The 17,699-nt window shown below is 45.5% G+C and overlaps 1 protein-coding gene across 2 annotated transcripts in view; it reads right to left on the bottom strand.

The window, feature by feature from the left end:
* Positions 1 to 543: 543 nt before the first annotated feature.
* HERC3 (HECT and RLD domain containing E3 ubiquitin protein ligase 3) overlaps positions 544 to 17,699 on the bottom strand; it is a 76,191-nt gene continuing 59,035 nt past the window's right edge. Inside the window, exons 22-25 of one of the 2 annotated variants that reach the window (XM_090037057.1) lie at positions 16,271 to 16,353; positions 10,038 to 10,221; positions 9,084 to 9,186; positions 544 to 2,301 (exon numbers count right to left, since the gene is read on the bottom strand). In XM_090037057.1, the coding sequence (XP_089893183.1) occupies positions 2,093 to 2,301; positions 9,084 to 9,186; positions 10,038 to 10,221; positions 16,271 to 16,353 (579 nt within the window). In that variant the 3' untranslated portion in view covers positions 544 to 2,092. Of the gene's footprint in view, positions 2,302 to 9,083; positions 9,187 to 10,037; positions 10,222 to 16,265; positions 16,354 to 17,699 lie in introns of those variants that run through there. The other variant, XM_090037058.1, reaches the window with a different exon arrangement.

The raw sequence follows: 17,699 nt of genomic DNA, 5'->3' as shown, positions 1-17,699 counted from the left end.
TACTAGATATACTACTAGAAGACACCTTTCTCCATCTTGTCCATTAAGACAGTCTCTCAGTCTGTGTTTGTTCAGTGCTCAGTGTCTTAGGGTCCTGCTCTTTGCCAGCTTTCAGTGCATTGCTCCGTACTTTGAGCTGCCATGAAGAAAATCTGGCAAACATGCAAAGCTGGTCTCTTCTCTGGACAAAAACAGGATGGTTGCTGATTAGAGATGACCAGCAGCTTTAAACAGGCTGTTTTGGCTCCTATCTGTGAATGTAGGGATAGGGGTGGCAACATTTGTTTTGCCCTGGTTGGTGAAATAGGCCCTGAAAATACACATCTTCGTGATGCACAAGGGAAGTGCTTAGAATAGCTGGGTAAAGTGATGTGATGAGCAGAGCAAAGCAAAGCAGACGGGAGAGAACTGGACCATCCCTTGCAGTACTTTCACTGAAATGAACATTTAGAAGATCATACACTACCCACTTTCAATGCTGAAATGAAGTTCAGAGATTACTCCTATCCCATATCCCCAGTCTGACACAGAGCGCTGCTTAAATCTGAATTAAACATCAAATTTATTGCATAATACTGAACTATGTACACACACATAGAAAATAAACCTTTCAAAGACCTGTATATTTGTCTTTAATGCTGTATTATAAAGAGGCTGCGAGGCTACCAACATAGCCCTTCACCTCGTTTAAAAAACCTGAAAGCTTACAACTTTTTTTTTCCTCAGGAGGTGCAAAGTTCAATACTACATATTGAACACGGTGCATAAGTAATGCATGATCTATAAATGAGTCCGTTCTGCAACCACCATAGGTTTAAAATTAGATTTACACTAAATTTTGGAAAATGAGGGATTGCTCACCATTTTAATTCTTTATGGAGGAGGGGGAAGAGGCAGGAGCCATAATCTTTTGCGAAACAGATGTTTAGTTCTTCTTTCTTCCAGGACTATTAATGTACATTTCAAAATCTGATCAATAAAAGCTTTTCCTTAAGAGTCCCAAATTTAATGGAAAAAAATGTCAAGTATTGCAGTCAAATAGTTAAATATAAAATAAAACAAACAGCGACAACGACAAAAAAACCCAAAAAACCCTGACTGCAAATACACACAGCCATAAAGGGGGGAGAGGGGAAGGAGGGGGCTACATTGTCACTCAGGGTTGATTTTTTTTTTTTTTTGGAGATTGGAACTCTTTGATACCTGTGCAACTCCTCCAAAAGGGTAGGATGGCAGAAGAACAGCTATCTGGCATATAACAATGGGAAAACTAAAGGGCCAAGTTCAGCCCTCACCTTGGTTTATTATTGCAGACTTGGCAAAAACAAACATGGTATAGGAGAGATGCAATACAGAAACATTATTATAGTTAAGATTTGTTCTTCCTCAACTTTATACACAACCCCACTCTAGAGAACTCCTTAAGAGCTTGAGGTGACTCCATTTGGAAGCAAAATTCAAAACCAAAGAAAAATCACCCCACATAACCCACAGTCTTGACAGTCTGGTGCAAACATAATGAATACGTACCATGAGAAATGTATTGCACGAGGGGATTTTGGGGACAGAGCTTTACATAAAAGGACCCAGCCAGTACTCAGCTGCCCTGGATAGAGGGAAGCAGTGCAGGAGGGACAGGATATATCAATTCTAAGCCAGCAAGAACCAGCTTGCAATTTAAAGGGGTGCAGAAGGGCTGAGGAATCACAGTTTAAAAAAAGAAAGGAGAGAGAGAGACCACCATTTCACCCAGCAGTTCTACCATTGAAGGAACAACAAAGATCAAAACAGTGATGCTGATTTAAAAGGCTGTTGGAGGAAGGAGGGAGGGAGGTGAAAACTACAAGAAGCTGTTAGGAAAACAAAAACCTGAAAACAAAACAAGGTTGAACTCACTTTGCTGGGTGGGTTAGAAATGCCAAAGCAATTTCCTCTCCCTGCTAAAATCCCCCAAAACATTCACAGATCAGCTGGGTCTCCGTGGCCTCTGTATCTAATTATTTTAAATAGTTTGATCCATTACTTCACAAAAATAGAGCCAACTCCACTGGTGTTCCTCTGTGGACAGTTGCCTGCGTTTCTCTCATGCTGGTCAAGCCAAGCTAAACCCCTCATAGTGATCAATGGCTTTTGTGAGCCGTGCGCTCAGGATCTCCTTACTGCTGTACTTAGGTAGATCGAGGAGGTTATAGCAGGTGTGAGCCACGGGCAGGTACTGCTCTCCACTTGACGTGGACTGGATGATCATGCGCAAGCTTGACATGCCGTAGATAGGAATGCGGTCACTGCCGGTCAGGAACACTGAGAGCAGAGAAAGCAGACAAGTTAGGATGGTTAGACCCACACCAAAGAAAGCACTAAGTACTGAGAAGCAGGGGTGGGATAGGCATAAGGGGTATGTGGTGGGGGGTGTTCATTATGTCAATCTAGAGTTTGAAGGACAGACCTCGTTGGGACAGACCCCGACAGACCAACCCTACTGGAAAAATCACCCTTCCTACACCAACCATGGTGTTCTAGCATGTTGAGGAAGTGGCAAGCTGTTTGTCAGGCAACTGGAGGAGTAAGGAAAGCTTACTGTGCTCCTACTTCCACTTCTGCAGCAGCCCACCTACAGCTGTTGTAAATTGAAGTTATCCCAGGGCTTTGAGTTTCTAATTAGGAGCCATCTCAGTCTTGCAGCAGCTTCAACTCTCGGGGGCATAAGGATGACTGAAAACCACACAACCCTCTCCTGGGTTGGGCCTTCCAGAGATGTGTAGCTCAGAGTCTGGCTCTGGCGTTTTGTTCCTACTGCCCCAAACACTCCGACTATACCCTGTTCCTCCAACCTTTATCTAGGAGGGAAACTGGGACTGAGGGACTACAACAAACATCTTCACAGTCAGGACACCTGGATTCTGTTCTAGACACTTATCAACATATTAGATGGGCTATTTAAGCCAAACTTCCTTTACTTTAGTCAGGCATTTAAATCAGCAACCACACCTAATAAAGTTGCCTGTTTAGGGGGCTTGGCTTGAAAGTGCTATCCTTCACCTCTCTGTTTCCCACTCCTTTTGCCCAGACACTAAATGTAGCAGCTCACTTTCAGATTGATGAAGGAAATGCTGTCGGAGGGTCCAATTATTACTGTACTAGAGACAAATGTTCCTGCTGCAATTTGGTAACAAATGGGAGAGGAGCAGGAGGTGCAGGGAGAGGAACACCCTCTGCAACCTGCATCCAAGCACTTAATATGCTGCATGAATGGAGTATTTGGCATTTGGCCAAATCCACCTTGCAGAGCAGAGAAGACTCCAAACCCCTCCCTCTAATTGACAGTGTTTCACTTCAGAGCTCTCCCTCTGCAATTTTATGTTAGCTATTGTAAGGGGGTTTACCCTAAAGTGGTGTCAAAGTCTATGAGATCTGTGGGAAGATAACCATGCTTGCTTTTAGATTATGGACCCACTTCTCTGGGGATGCAGTTCTGCTAATGCTTAAGGCACCAGCAGCCCTCAGCTCAGGATCTGATGGAGCTATGCCAGCAAATACTTTGGCCCTGTGCTGCTGGATTTACTAAAAGAATTCAGCTGAAATAATGAATGACAAATATTTCAGGTTCCCCCTGCAGCCAGGGCTGGCTGTGCAATGGGCTAATGACTTCCTGCTAAGAGCCACTGCAAAAAGACAGGATGGGCTTGTGGAAATCACCACCACAAATATCCAACCTGACCTCTGTGTCACACACATGCAAACAAACAAACAAGGGGTGGACATAAACAACTGCCAGACTGACTTTGAACAACAAACACTCCAGACTCAAACCCAGCTCTTAAATACTCAGCAACCTGGATTATCCACCAAGATGCAGCCACAGACAAAGCAAACCTTGCTCATGTGAATGTTAGATCTTGCGAAATGCTGGCAGCTGGACTGTCCCCATATACACACAGCAGCACAGCTAGGGGCACTGATACGTGCAGCTCTCAGCATAGACCAAAGCACTGGATACAGCTGGATTTTTCTGACACATACTTGCCCTGAATTGCTGCAGTACAGCCAGCACTGAAAATAGAGGGGGTGGGGAGGAGAGGGAAGAGGAAGGAACTGTGCTGGCAAAGAGGTAGTCACCAGTGCTCTGTGGGGGTTGGGGTCAGGGCTCTGCTGAATTCATTCATTGTTTTATGGGCACCAGCACCTTCAGAAACAAGAGAGAAGGGGGCAAGTTTTCCATGTGCAGCAGCTCTGTTCAAGGGCCAGGTTTCATGGGGAGTGTGAAGAGTTGGGCACCACCTGCAGGGGTGTACAGTACAATGTGTACAGAGCAGGATGTTCACGAGCACTCAGCACGAGCAGGAGCTCCCACCACTTCTGGACCCGCTGAAATCAGCGTCAAATTTACCACCGACTTCAAGAGAAGCAGGCCAATACTTTATTGGGTGCTTTAAACTCCTCACTTTACCAGAGGTACAAGGTCAGAAACCAAATGAGGCCCCCTCACCCCAGGACTGAAGGGAAAGCTGAGACTAGTCAAGAGGTCTCCACTGTGAGGTACCAGGGTAGGATGGAGTGTATAATTTTCACATCTTTTTATCACTGCTGCTGCAGCTCCCTTCTAGTCCTTCCATTGCACAGACTTTTGCTAAGAGCAATATGAAAAGTCCCTGAGCAGGCTTCACTAAGACAAACCATGAGCTATTTCTATGACACCAGTGGCCAACATGCTGAATACAGCAGATACATAGGGAGAGAAGGGTCCTGTGCCAGACAGCTTGCAATCCAAATTCCACCCCAGTTTCCCAAAGAAGAAGGGCTCCAGAGGAACAGCTGGGCTTTCCAAAGTTTGCAGTCTTGGCATTTCCTGCATCATCTTCCCTGTTGTCTGGCCGCACAGCCAGGAATGCAGTATGGGACATTCCACAGATCCCCTCTGCCAACACCAAGGCCTTGGCTCCTGGGTCTGGGAAGCACCTCACTGCCAGCAACAGCTCGGTCCACTTGGGAAGCTTGCAGAAGGAGAAAAGGAGAGCAAGGGAGCTGGCCTAGATATCTGCTATGACCAGGAGGGGTAAATGAACCAGAAAGCAAAGTTCTGGATGTTTTGATTAGAGGTGGAAAGCTGAGCTGAGGTTTGGGGAAATGGAGCCTGGCCCCATACTATTCTGGTACTATTTTAGCTACATGAGTTTAGAATAATTAAACCAGCGTTAATCCAGCTACCAGTACATAGATACTAGTTTAACTGCCTCCACATCAGGCAGGCCAATTATTTCTAAGCAGACAGAGAGACAGACATTGGGGTGGGTATGGGATATGAGGGGGCCCCATGCAGCCCCTTGCAAGCTGGGACTCTGCCAGCCTGCAAGAAAAAACCACAGTTTCCCAGGTTTTTCCTGCTTTAAAGGAGAATCCAGTTTTAAAGTTTGTTGATCTGTTTTTAAAGTTTGTTTGTAACCTTTTCATATACTCTTGTGACCCACTTTTGGGTCATGACCCACGGGTTGAGAAACACTGCACTAAAGTATCCTTGAAAGCCCCATGCTCCAGTATTTAGAATAGTACTAGTTACTACACCTGTGCGAAACAGCATTGTTCCACTTCAACAGGACAGCATTTCGTTTCAAGTTTCATTTAATTTTGAAAGCACTGTTTTGTTTCATCAAAACTGTTTCTCTGTTTCAACACTGTTTTGACATTTCACCCATAGGGTATAATGGGGAATCATCAAAATGCCTAAAACTTTGTCATTCCTTGCCTGATTTGAACGAACCTTGCCGGGATGGTAGCCCCTTCTGAGGGCATGAAGCCTGCCAAGTTTCAAGGAGATAGGTGCAGAACTTCCTGGGAAACTGTGCCTCAAGGTGTTGACAAGCAAAACTCCTGTTACTTGCCAGCAGAGGCAGCCTCCTGTCATCCAGCCCGCAGACTGGGGGCCCACCCACACCCCCAGGAAGGCTACAGGGCTGTGTCGGACTCCTCCCAGGGGTGCAAGCCCCCAGTCTGCATGCCAGATCACAGGAGGCTGCTGCTGCCGCCTGCACCCAGCACCAGGAAGATTGGTGCTGCCACTGGCCTCGGGCAGCAGAACCATCCTCCTGTGATCCGGCAGGCAGATTGGGGGCCTGCACTCCCAGAAGGAGTCTGGCACAGACCCCGCAGCCCTCCCAGAGATGTGGGCAGGCCCCCAATCTGCCTGTCAGATGACAGGAGGCTGCTGCTACCAGCTGGGACCGGTGCTGGGCGCAGCCCATGCCAGGTACCAGGAAGACCGATGCTGCCACTGGCTCCAGCCGGCAGCAAAAGCATGCTGTCATCTGGCACGCAGATCTGGGGCCCTGCACCCCGGGACAGCTGGGGGCTGTGCAAGAATCTTCCCAGGGGGGCATGGCCTCCAGATCTGTACTGGGTGACAGGAGGCTGCTGCTGCCAGCTGGGACCAGTGGTGAAGCCAAGTAAGCCCAGCTTTGAAACTCAAAACATTTAAAAACTTTCAAAATGTTTAAAGTGCCCTTGTTTTGTTTTGAATGTTTTTATTTAGTTTCAATTTCGTTATTTCAAGCTCAAAATACATTGAAACAGCTTCAAAACAAAACAGCTGGCAAAATATTGCACCACCCTATTGGTTACACTAACAGACCATTTATTTTATGTGGTTTTTCAGTGTAGCAGGAAAGAGAAAGTTACCAAAGATGTGGGGAGAAGTGGGCACGCTAGAAGGGAGGAATAGGTTGCAATCAGACCTACACAGGGTACAGGGGTGGGCAGATGAAAACAGGATGGGTTTCAACACTGGCAAGTGCAAGGTGCTGCACCTGGCGAGGAAGAACCAGCAGCATACCTACAGGCTGGGGAACTCCCTTCTCGTCAGTGCAGAGGCAGAAAAGGATCTTGGAGTCATTACTGATACCAAAATGAACATGAGTGTAGAGACATGGTAAAGAAGGCCAACTGTACCTTGTCATGCATTCACAGATGCATCTCGAGCAGGTCCAAGGAGGTGATCCTAGCCCTCTATGTGACACTGGCCAGGCCACAGTTGGAGTACTGTGTCCAGTTCTGGGCGCTGCACTTCAGGAGGGATGTGGACAACATGGAGAGGGTCCAGAGGAGGGCCACTCACATGATCAGGGGGCAGCAGGGCAGGCCCTAGGGACCTAAACCTGTTCAGCCTCCACAAGAAAAGGCTGAGGGGGGGACCTAGTGGCAGTTTACAAACTAGTCAGAGGGGACCAGCAGGCACTGGGGGAGTCCTTCCCCCGAGCACTGCCAGGAGTGACCAGGAATAACGGTCACAAGCTGGCAGAGGGTAGATTTAGGCTAGCTATCAGGAGGCGCTACTTCACCGTCAGGGCAGCTAGGATCTGGAACCAACTTCCTCCAAGAGAAGTGGTGCTGGCTCCTACCCTGGGGGTCTTTAAGAGGAGGCTGGATGAACACCTTGCCGGAGTCATTTGACCCCAGTACTCTTTCCTGCCATGGCTTGACGATCTGCTCAGGTCTCTTCTGACCCTACCAACTATGAAACTATGAAAAGCAATAAAGCCCAGAGCCTTTGGATCTAAAGGCCAACAGTTTGGTCACCATGAGCAAAAAAGCCCACATGTATTCATTCAGAATGTTGCACAGTGACAACTGTGTGCAGAGATCTAAACCTACACTCTGGAACTTTTAGCCTCAAGTGCATGTTTCTTTGGCTCCCAAAAAGCAGCACAGGATCTATATCCTCAGCTAGTGTGAATTGCTAAGTGTTTATACCTGCTCAGGGTGTGGTTCTTAGGATGACTCAGGAATGCTTTGTTTCACAATGTGTATCGTGTTTTTTACAGTGAGATTATCAAATACTTCCTTCCCACAGGCAAATGGCAAGGACCTTCCTACCAACATAACCTGGATTCTGGCCTGTCACTCCCAAAAGGCAACGTGAACCAAGCACTGTGTAGGGAAACTAGAGTCTTACACATTCTGATTCAGAATTCAGAACACACAGTAGGGATGCTCCTCTCTGGTACAGGTTCAGCTTAAAATGTACAGGAAACAGAATATTTTTTAAGCCACTAACTCAAAAAAAAAATATGAATAGTTTCATGGTACATAGTAAGAATGCACTTTCCACTAGAGAACATCGTTATTAGTTTACACCTGAAAAAAACTGGGGTTCCTGGCTTGTGGATCTTGCATCTCCACTCAGGATCAGACTGATTACCACATCTGGAGTTAGGAAAGAATTTTACCCCATAGTCAAACTGGCACTGACCAGGGGTAAACAACCTTTTCCAGCAGCCAGCCAGAATGACCCACCCCAGGTCAGAGGCAGGTGGGCAGGCGCTAGAACCCAGCCAAAGCCCCCTGACATTGAATGCCACCAAAGCCCCACATCCACAGGCTGGATCCAATGATTCCATAGGTCAAATTCAGCTTACAGGTTGCTGACTCCTGGCACAGACTGTGGGGTTTTTGCCTTCCTCTGCAGTAAGGGGCATGGTCCTCTTCCTGGGATCTTTCAAGTGGATTTGAACAAAATAGCAATGGAAGGACATTGATAATGCCCTCATCTCCTTGCTTTTGGGCAAGTGAGGTATTCTTTGAGTTCTGGGGCACTGGGGTTGTTCAGGTAGTTAAGAATAGGTTAGACAAACACTTGTATAGTGTGGTTTAATCAGGGATGATCTTGCCTTGAGCTGGGAGTTAGACCAGATGACCTCCCTGAGAGCCCTTCCAGCTCTACTTTTGTATGATTCTATGACAAATTCACAAATCAAAGCAGTGCAAAAACTGGCTCAATGACACTATATAATTTAAATCAACTGTGAGTCTCTTTTTTTCTCCCTGAGGGCAAGAAATACATCCCTTAGTACAGTTTATCTGACACTGCCCCAGTGTTCCCATGACAAGAAATATGTATCACCAGAATGAAAACAAAAGAGAAAACAGACTTATCACTGATAACTCGCCTTTCAGCTTTGATTGGGAAATTAAAAAAGGAGAAAGAAAAAAAAAAAGAGTCAGTGGTGTTACTTTGGAATTGCATTATTTTAAAAGAGATTCAAATTTGGTTCTGTGGTTCTAAGAAACTGCAAATACCACTGGAAAATACTTACGCAGAAATTTCTTCTTCTTTTCCAAGGGAAATTCATGAAAGGTTTCCCAGAACATCTTCACTGTTGGGTGTGTAGCAGAGTAATCCCCTTTGTAGACAGTGCTCTGTCAAGAAGAGCCACCAACATTTCACTTACAAAAAGTAAAAACTAAAAAGAAATGTTAACCCAGAACTAGCTTCCCTTAGAGTCCTAAGTAGGAAGAAAAGTAGACAATATATTTCCAGCTATTTATTTGACAAAAAATTATAGTTGTTGAAGTGGAACCATGAATGGGAACTTACAGTCTATAATATAAAGCCTGTATTACTTGGTCTGTAGTTTGTTTCTCTGTTCCAAATGTTAGTACATTATATGCATGCCCTAACAGAATACACTTTAACCACATGAGGGGGCATCACAAGATTTATGGACCACTTAAGTTCTAGGCCTTGTGCTACTCTTCCTCTGTGCTGAGATGAATTTTACCAAGACTGTTCATGTTTATACCTTCCCCTAAATCTCAAACTTCAGGCCTAATAAAAAAGAGAAAATCCTCCCTCATTCTGCCTCAAGCCAGTAGCAAGATAGCTTAGCAGTCTAACAGCTTTTGAGTGCCTAAGAAAAAAGTACTCAAGAATGGAAGTGGAAGGGAGTAATTTAGCTCATCTCCTTCCATCAGAGACCCAGTGTTAAGACCATGGTCAAAAATGTATCTACCTGTAAAATAAGATGTCTTAGGTACTTTAATGGCCCCCATTCCCATAATATCTGAACACCAGGAAATCTTCACCACACAGGTAGACAGAGGCAGAGAAAATTTTAGTGACTTGCCCAAGCTCACACTGAAAATCTGTGCGAGAGCAGGGACTTTACCATCAGTCTCCCAAATCCCAGGTTAGTGTCCTAACCTCTGCACCACCCTGAACAGTTCCAGTACCCATAAAGGAAAGTAAAGAAAGTTCTCTGTAAGTTTACCTCTTCCAGTTCCTCCCAGTTGTAATTGCTGTTCCCAACTATCATGGCCCTCAGCTCTGTGGGCTGAAAGAGTTCGAGCACTTTCCCACCGCACACTTTCAGAAAGCCAGTAGAGAAGGCTGTATACCATTCATGGACTGAGAGATTGAAGATATAATTCACATAGGCATCAGCAAATTCTTGCCTGGCATGTTGAGAGAGGGTGGGAAAGAGAAATACTGTTAATTCATGTTGTAGAATAACTTGGTTGCCAGTTTTACTAAGAAGTGACCATTCATGCTGTGGGTTGGAAACACACTCAGAAAGGAGGGGAAAAAGAAAAAGTCTCCCGCGTATTTAAAAAAATATTATAAAATGGCCGAACTGATCAGGAAGCCAAGAATAAACATTTCCAGGACATACCAGGTCCTCCAAGCTTCATTTTCTTACAGCTTCTCCCTGTGATATACCACTGCAGTAGCCAGTGTAAAGACTTAAATGGCAAATGCTAATATGCAAGCATCATCCTATATCTGTTTAACTTGTTGGTAGTGGGAACAGAGTCTCTCAGCACATGCTGTGCATTATTAATACAAACATGCATAAAGGCAAGCATCCAGCTCCCCAGAGCATTGAGGGCTGAGTGTGAGGCAGGGCAACTGAGCCTTTGGGAGTTGCTAAGGCACAGAGGCCTTTTTTCTGCTGTATGCATTTTAGTCTATTTAATAGACAATGTTACATTAAAGAAAACATCAGGATTAGGTCTCCTTAGGAACACATACACCTTCAAGCCCAGCTCAAACAACTGTACAGTCAGGAAACAACTCTACAGTTCTTTTCAGCCATCAGGTTATGACAGAGGTACAGGGAGGTATTAAGCCCAGCATTTCCTCTCCACTTTTCTGATCTGCTGCTTTCTAAGACTGATCAGGTCCAGGAATCAAACTAAGTAGGTTGAGAGCAATGCCAAGATTTTTAAAAAATAACCTAATATGTCCACATTTTGGCATCCATTTTACTTCCTCATTCCAGTGAGCCCCTGGGAACTGCTAGGTGCTCAGCACATTTCAGAAGCCTGAGTATGGACATGAAAACGAGGTCCCATTTTCTAAGTTTTGATCTAAACCTTCTATAATTTCACTCTCTTTCCTCTTAACAGAAATAAGGGGGAAAATGTCTAGTTAAAAATCTATATAATGCCCTTTAGTCAAGCCAGTTTACAGTATTAAAGAAACGCTTATCCCAAGCTACGCTGAGGTGAACACAAGTGCTGTTATTACTGCATCCACAGTTGGGGGACATATGTCTTCAACTGTCAGTTTTTCTACCAGTTATAGTTAAATCATGGTAAAAGTAGCCCCAGGAGTGCTGCCAAGGACAATGAGCAGGCTTTCCTCAGGTATAGAAGAATCATCCTATTTTGCTTTGGGGATGATCAAGAGCCATAGTCTTTAATAAAGACAACGTCTGGTAGTCCTTGGCTGGAGCCATCTTTAGTAAGAGGGTAAATTCATTTATTCTATGCCTATCCTTCCTTTTCTTATAATACTGTGATAAGAATGGGACACACAACAAAACATTTTCCCTTAAATAGGGCTTACAGCACGACTTCAGTGCACTAGACAGCACAAATTCATGACTAATAACTTCCCCTACAGGCTGCTGTTTGGAGTGCGGGTAGACAACTATGCCATTTGATAACAGCTCATGCTACAAGCTGCAAGCTTGCTAAGCAGGTCAGGAAATCCAGCAGAGTCACATATCTGTCTCCCTAAATGAGGAAGACAAAATGTTTTGTTTAAAAGTTTTTTTGAAAAACACATTCCCTCTAAGCAGAGGGAGGGGGATTCTTGTGACATGTAAGTGACCAAAGACATGACAAAAACGAAAGAAAGGAAAACAGACAAGCAGAAACAAGAATCTGAAATAAGAGAGGTAGGATTAAAGGGAATTTTGTTTTCCAGTATGTGCCACTATGCTTGCTCACTTGAAAGCTGACCGACCCATGAAGGAAATCCTTCCTGATAACATCAAAAAAACCCTAACCACGAATCAGCTGCCCAACATCCTTTCTGCTGTTACGGCTTCAGAGAAAGCTGTGTATGCAAATTTCATACATGGCTCTTGCAAATTTCACATGATTTGTTACAAAATCTAACTTGGCAACTCCAAAGAAGGGAAAGCTCAAGATGCTTCTCAGTTCACTTTTTTTGGTTTTACCAAACTTGCACCCCATTCTAGTTTCCAGGTAAAGCAATTTCCAGTAAAAAGAGAAGTCCCTGAGGATATACGCTCTACAGATCACGGGGGCAAGGAAGGACAGCAGATCAGTCCCATTGCCTCCAACACAATGTGGGGAAGAAGTCATAGTTTCATAGTTAGTAGGGTCAGAAGGGACCTAAGCAGATCATCAAATCCAACCCCCTGCCATGGCAGGAAAGGGTACTGGGTCAAATGACCCCGGCCAGGTGTTCATCTAACCTTCTTTTAAAGACCCCCAGGGTAGGAGCCAGCACCAATTCGCTTGGAAGTTTGTTCCAGATCCTAGCTGCCCTGACAGTGAAGTAGCACCTCCTGATGTCTAATCTGAATCTAACCTCCGCTAGCCTGTGTCCGTTGTTTCTAGTCACTCCTGGTAGTGCTTGGGGGAGCAGGGACTCCCCCACTGCCTGCTGGTCTAGTTTGTAAACTGCCACTAGGTCCCCCCTCAGCCTTCTCTTGTGGAGGCTGAACAGGTTCAGGTCCCTTAGCCTGTCCTCATAGGGCCTGCCCTGCTGCCCCCTGATCATGCGAGTGGCCCTCCTCTGGACCCTCTCCATGTTGTCCACATCCCTCTTGAAGTGCAGCGCCCAGTAGTACTCCAACTGCAGCCTGACCAGTGTCGCATAGAGGGGGAGGATCACCTCATTGGACCTGCTCGAGATGCATCTGTGGACGCATGACAAGGTATGGTTGGCCTTCCTGACCACATCCCCACACTGCTGGCCCATGTTCATTTTGGAATCAATAATGACTCCAAGATCCTTTTCTGCCTCTGCCCTGACAAGAAGGGAGTTTCCTAGCCCGTAGCTTTGCTGCTGGTTCTTCCTCCCCAGGTGCATCACCTTGCATTTGTCAGTGCTGAAACCCATCCTGTTCTTTCTCATCAGCCCACCCCTGTAACCTGTCTAGGTCTGATTGCAGTCTATTCCTCCCTTCTAGCGTGCCCACTTCTCCCCACATCTTAGTGTCGTCTCTGAATATGAACAGGGTGCTTTTTACCCCCTTGTTCAAGTCACTGATGAAGATACTGAACAGTGCGGGCCTGAGGACTGAGCCCTGGGGGACCCCACTGCCCACATCCCTCCAGGTCGAATAAGACCAGTCTACCACCACTCTCTGGGTGCGGCTCACCAGCCAGTTAGTGACCCATCTGACTGTGTAGGCATCAACACCACAATCTCCTAGTTTTTTTATGAGAATGGGGTGAGAGACCATGTTGAAGGCCTTCCTAAAGTCTAGAAAGACTATGTCCACTGTGACACCTGCATCTAAGGATTTGGTGACCTAGGATTTGGTCATAAAAGGTCACCAGCTTGGTCTGACAAGACCTGCTCCTAATGAACCCATGTTGGTTGCCCCTGAGTACAGTCTCCCTTGTGGACATGCGCCAGGATAATTCTCTCAAAAAGCTTCCCCAGGACCGAGGTAAGACTCACAGGCCTATAGTTACCTGGGTCCTCCTTCCTCCCTTTTTTGAAGATGGGCGGAAGTCACTAAGCACTAAAGGGAGTTAACAACCTTGTCTAGACTAGGATTAAGAGATTAGATTGCATTCACATCTCTAGTCAAGACAAAGCAATTTCATTTTGAAATGGACTAAACTGGTTGAGCAAAACTAGACTTTCTTCTTGGTGCATGCCTCCTCTAGACTTTTCTGGAGTCAATTAACACATCTGCAGAAATGACCCAATGCATTCCCCCAAACAGCTGCACTAGGCTACAAACATCTGCACTTTATCTAAAGCCTGGTATTTACTTTACACTAATGTAAACTTAGTCACAGGATCCATCTCTGCACAGTGGCAAGCTATGTACTTACAGAGCTACATGAAGATAAACCCACAGGATTTTACATCAAAAGAGCTACCTGGACTTAAACATGTACATTTTTGTGGTCATAATGTAGCCAAAGAGATCTGTTATTATTCTTACTGCAACACTGTCAAGAACAGCTCATTTATTACAGTAACCACAGGTTCACAGATTCCGCCCCCACCCTTTTCAGAAACAATCAGAACCCTTCCTAATAATCAGATTAATTGAGGAGGACTTCATCCTCCAGCATGCCTACACTGCTTCCAGCAGTCCCAATACCAGCCCTGAACTGACCTGTCACTGGATTACGTTGCTTTGCCAGCACAGAAAGAATTATAAGTCTGCTTCCAATAAGAGAGACCATTTGTAAAAATCCAATTATAGGATTAAGAGGAAAACAGTTTAACAGCTGAACAAAAGAGGGGGGAGAAAAGGTAGCTGGGCTGGCATTCACACAAGGAGTTCATTCAAGCGAGAAAATGTGTATCAGTATTTGGGTTATAGTGGTACCTGGGGGCTACAGTCTGGAACTAAGGCCCATCTCTGCTACATACTCTGTCAGACACATGTGCGCGCATTCATGCACGTATGGAGAAGTTGGTTCCTTCCTCACAACACCAAATAGCTTATATCAGTTTGTTAATCTCAACTTCTTTCAACACTTCTATGGTTAAGGACAGCCTCTGCCCTGCACAATCTCAGAGGCTAGGCTTCAGGTGCAAGAATCACCCCAAAATCCCAATCCACCATGTAACATGACTGTGTTAGGGACCTAAGTGGCGGACAGACCATATATGAATATGCATGCATGTGAAGGAAAGGGACTGTTACAATATGCTGTAGCAAGCTGATTTCTTGAAAATCTAGTCACTTACTTACATGCCTAAACAAAAATCATTAGGTTCCGACAACTTCTGAGTTCTTCAATTCACCCATGACAACCTCCAAAATCTATTGGATGCTTATCTTGCTGGGATCCTATGACCCCAGCTGACTTCCTGCCCTTTGGGCAGGGGGCTGGACTCGATGATCTCCCAAGGTCCCTTCCAGCCCTAATGTCTATGAAAATGTCTATGAAATCTATCCATTCACCATCTGTTTTTACACTCAGGCCTCTCTTTATGTGAATTTGTTTTGTGCAAATTCACTTACATGTGACAACATTATTTATACCAGAAATTTGCTTAGTGCAAGAAAAATCTGATCTTATGTGAAGTTGGCCAGCAATGAGCTCCATGCAGGCTGTCAGAGTTCCAGAAAGCTGGGCAGGGCTGGGGCTGCTGTCCAGCCAGGGGGTGTTTGGGGCCCGGTGCCACAGAGTGCAGCTGTAGGGCCCCAGCAGGGAGCAGGAGGGAGCCTCAGGTGGCTCGTTGGGGAAGTGGGAGGGCCAGCTCCTCACTACCATGCACACTTCCAAGAAGCAGCAGAGACCCGCGCCCCCCAGATCTATACGCAGGGCTGCAAGCTCCAGTGCTGCTTTGAGGGGCGCAACTGTGCGCCACTGCCCTCTCTGCAGCTTGGCGTGAAGGAGGTGCACTGCCAGGGCAGCATGGAGCTTGTAGTGGCACAAGGATCCCTGCATGGCCCTGCTGCTCCCTGCTGCACCAGGTCATGCCCGCCAGGATGCAAAGGCTCAGAAGCAGGGAACAGTGGGGCTGTGTGGAGAAGGTGCTTGCCCCACGCTGCCTTGGCAATGCATCCACTACACAAACCACTGTTTGCAGCATGGTGCTTGTAGCCTATCCGCACAGCCCCACTGTGCCCAGCTGTGCTAGGTTGTGCCTGCTGGGCTGGAGAGGCACCCAGGGAAGGGAAGGAGGGTGGAGCCAAAAGCAGCGAGCAGCTGGTGTTCCCTGCCACCCTGTTTGTTGGTGATGTCCCCCCTAAGTGTGCTACTGCTTGCAGTGCAGAGCTTGCAGCCTCTCTGCGCAGCAGTTACTGTATTGTGTGATTAGTGTTTGAATTTATCATGGTTTCAGGGAGCAGCAGAGTAAGGCTGGTACATATCCCTATTAATTATTTACGCTAATTCACTTTATGTGAGGGTTTTTTGGAAGGCAACGCTTGCATAAAGGGAGATCTGAGTGCATCTAAATAGCCAAACCTGTGTCTACTGTCCAGGGCTTCACCCAAAGTACATTTCAATTGCCTAGCGTGCAGAGCACAAGACAACTTACCGATTGTCCCTCTGCACCGTAATTTTGTCTCCTTCAGGTATTAATTTCTTCTGCTCTGTCACACCGTAGCTTTCCCTGCAAATCTAGGTAAAAACCAAAAAGTTCATTTCACCATTCTGCATCTCACTACACAAGCGAGAAGAATGGGTGCAGGGCTCCTTTACAGCTGGACGTTAGTACATGAAGAACCTGGGAAGAGAGGCTGTAAAAATGGATATAGTGAGCTCCAAAAAAAGATACATGCTGTGGTACTGTCCCATGTTCTATCTCTTTTCATAGTCTGGGTTCATTAAATCATGATTTGCTATCATGCCCAAATGCAGACTTGGAAGAGACTACTCTCTTAAGTCAACTCTCTCTCAAAAATTGAGAGATGGATGCTAAAAGCTTTCCCTTAACCAATGCTACACACCTTGGCAAGCAAAGCAGTCCTCTTTTAATAACTGAAATACAGGATACACAATTAATTTACTCTCACTGTAGACAAAAGACCATTTACTAAAGGTTATTTTCAGTTTTTGCCTCCATCTGTGATAGGGCTTGAATGCCATTAACACACAGGTACATTCTGGATAGCTAACATTATTGTACGTATCTTGCAAATAAAATATTACGGCCCAGCTTTTTATCTGGCCAACAAATAAATCAAGACTTGTCCCCAGAAAGTCCCTATGGACATTATTATAAAACAAGATTTAGATTTAAGCATAGCAGTAAAAATGGTCTTTTGCCTGAAACAGCGCAAAGAAACCTTGCAGGGAAATTACAAGGTTATAGTAAAGGTGCCTTTTAGAGATGGTATTAGTACTGGGGCCTCATGACTTTAGCATTTAACATGTGGCTGACTCAGACCCAGTAGCATTCGTCTCCAGAGCTAAGACACACAAGCCAACTTTAAGAGTTCTCCTTTATCAAGCTAGAAAAGGTATAGTCTTCTCATAACTCAGTGAGGTAGAAGAGGTTTCTTTACAACCCCCAGTGCAGTATGCTGTTACTGTAGCTGTTTCCTTGGGTTGATTCTAATCAGAGACCCTCATAAAGCTTTTACCCCTTCGTTCCACTCAACAGAAATGTTTAAGATAGACCAGTTCAGACATTCCTTTGCAAAAACAGCAATCACCTGCCTATAAAGTTACAGCTAACCCAGACCATCATGCTGCTGGTCAGCCTGACCCAGCTTGAGACCTGTGAGGGTGTTAGCTTTGGGAGGCAAGGAAGGTGCCTTTTGAACTCTGAGTTCTGACTGGGGGAGCAGACAGAGAAAACAGTTGCCTAGAAAACCTGTGCTACTGTATTAGTCTGTGATGCTCTATACATATTTTAACTGAGAAAAAGAAAGATACACTTAATCTAATTTATACTAAGATTAAATGTTTTTCTTCTGCCATTTTTAATTCTCTTGGATTTCCATCCCTTTAGAGAAATTACC

The sequence above is a fragment of the Crocodylus siamensis genome, chromosome 2 (assembly GCF_052110815.1).
Source record: "Crocodylus siamensis isolate JL-2025a chromosome 2, ASM5211081v1, whole genome shotgun sequence".
Taxonomy (NCBI): Eukaryota; Metazoa; Chordata; order Crocodylia; family Crocodylidae; genus Crocodylus; species Crocodylus siamensis.
Note: the sequence above shows the minus strand (reverse complement) of the source record. Positions and strands in the feature narration are given on the sequence as shown.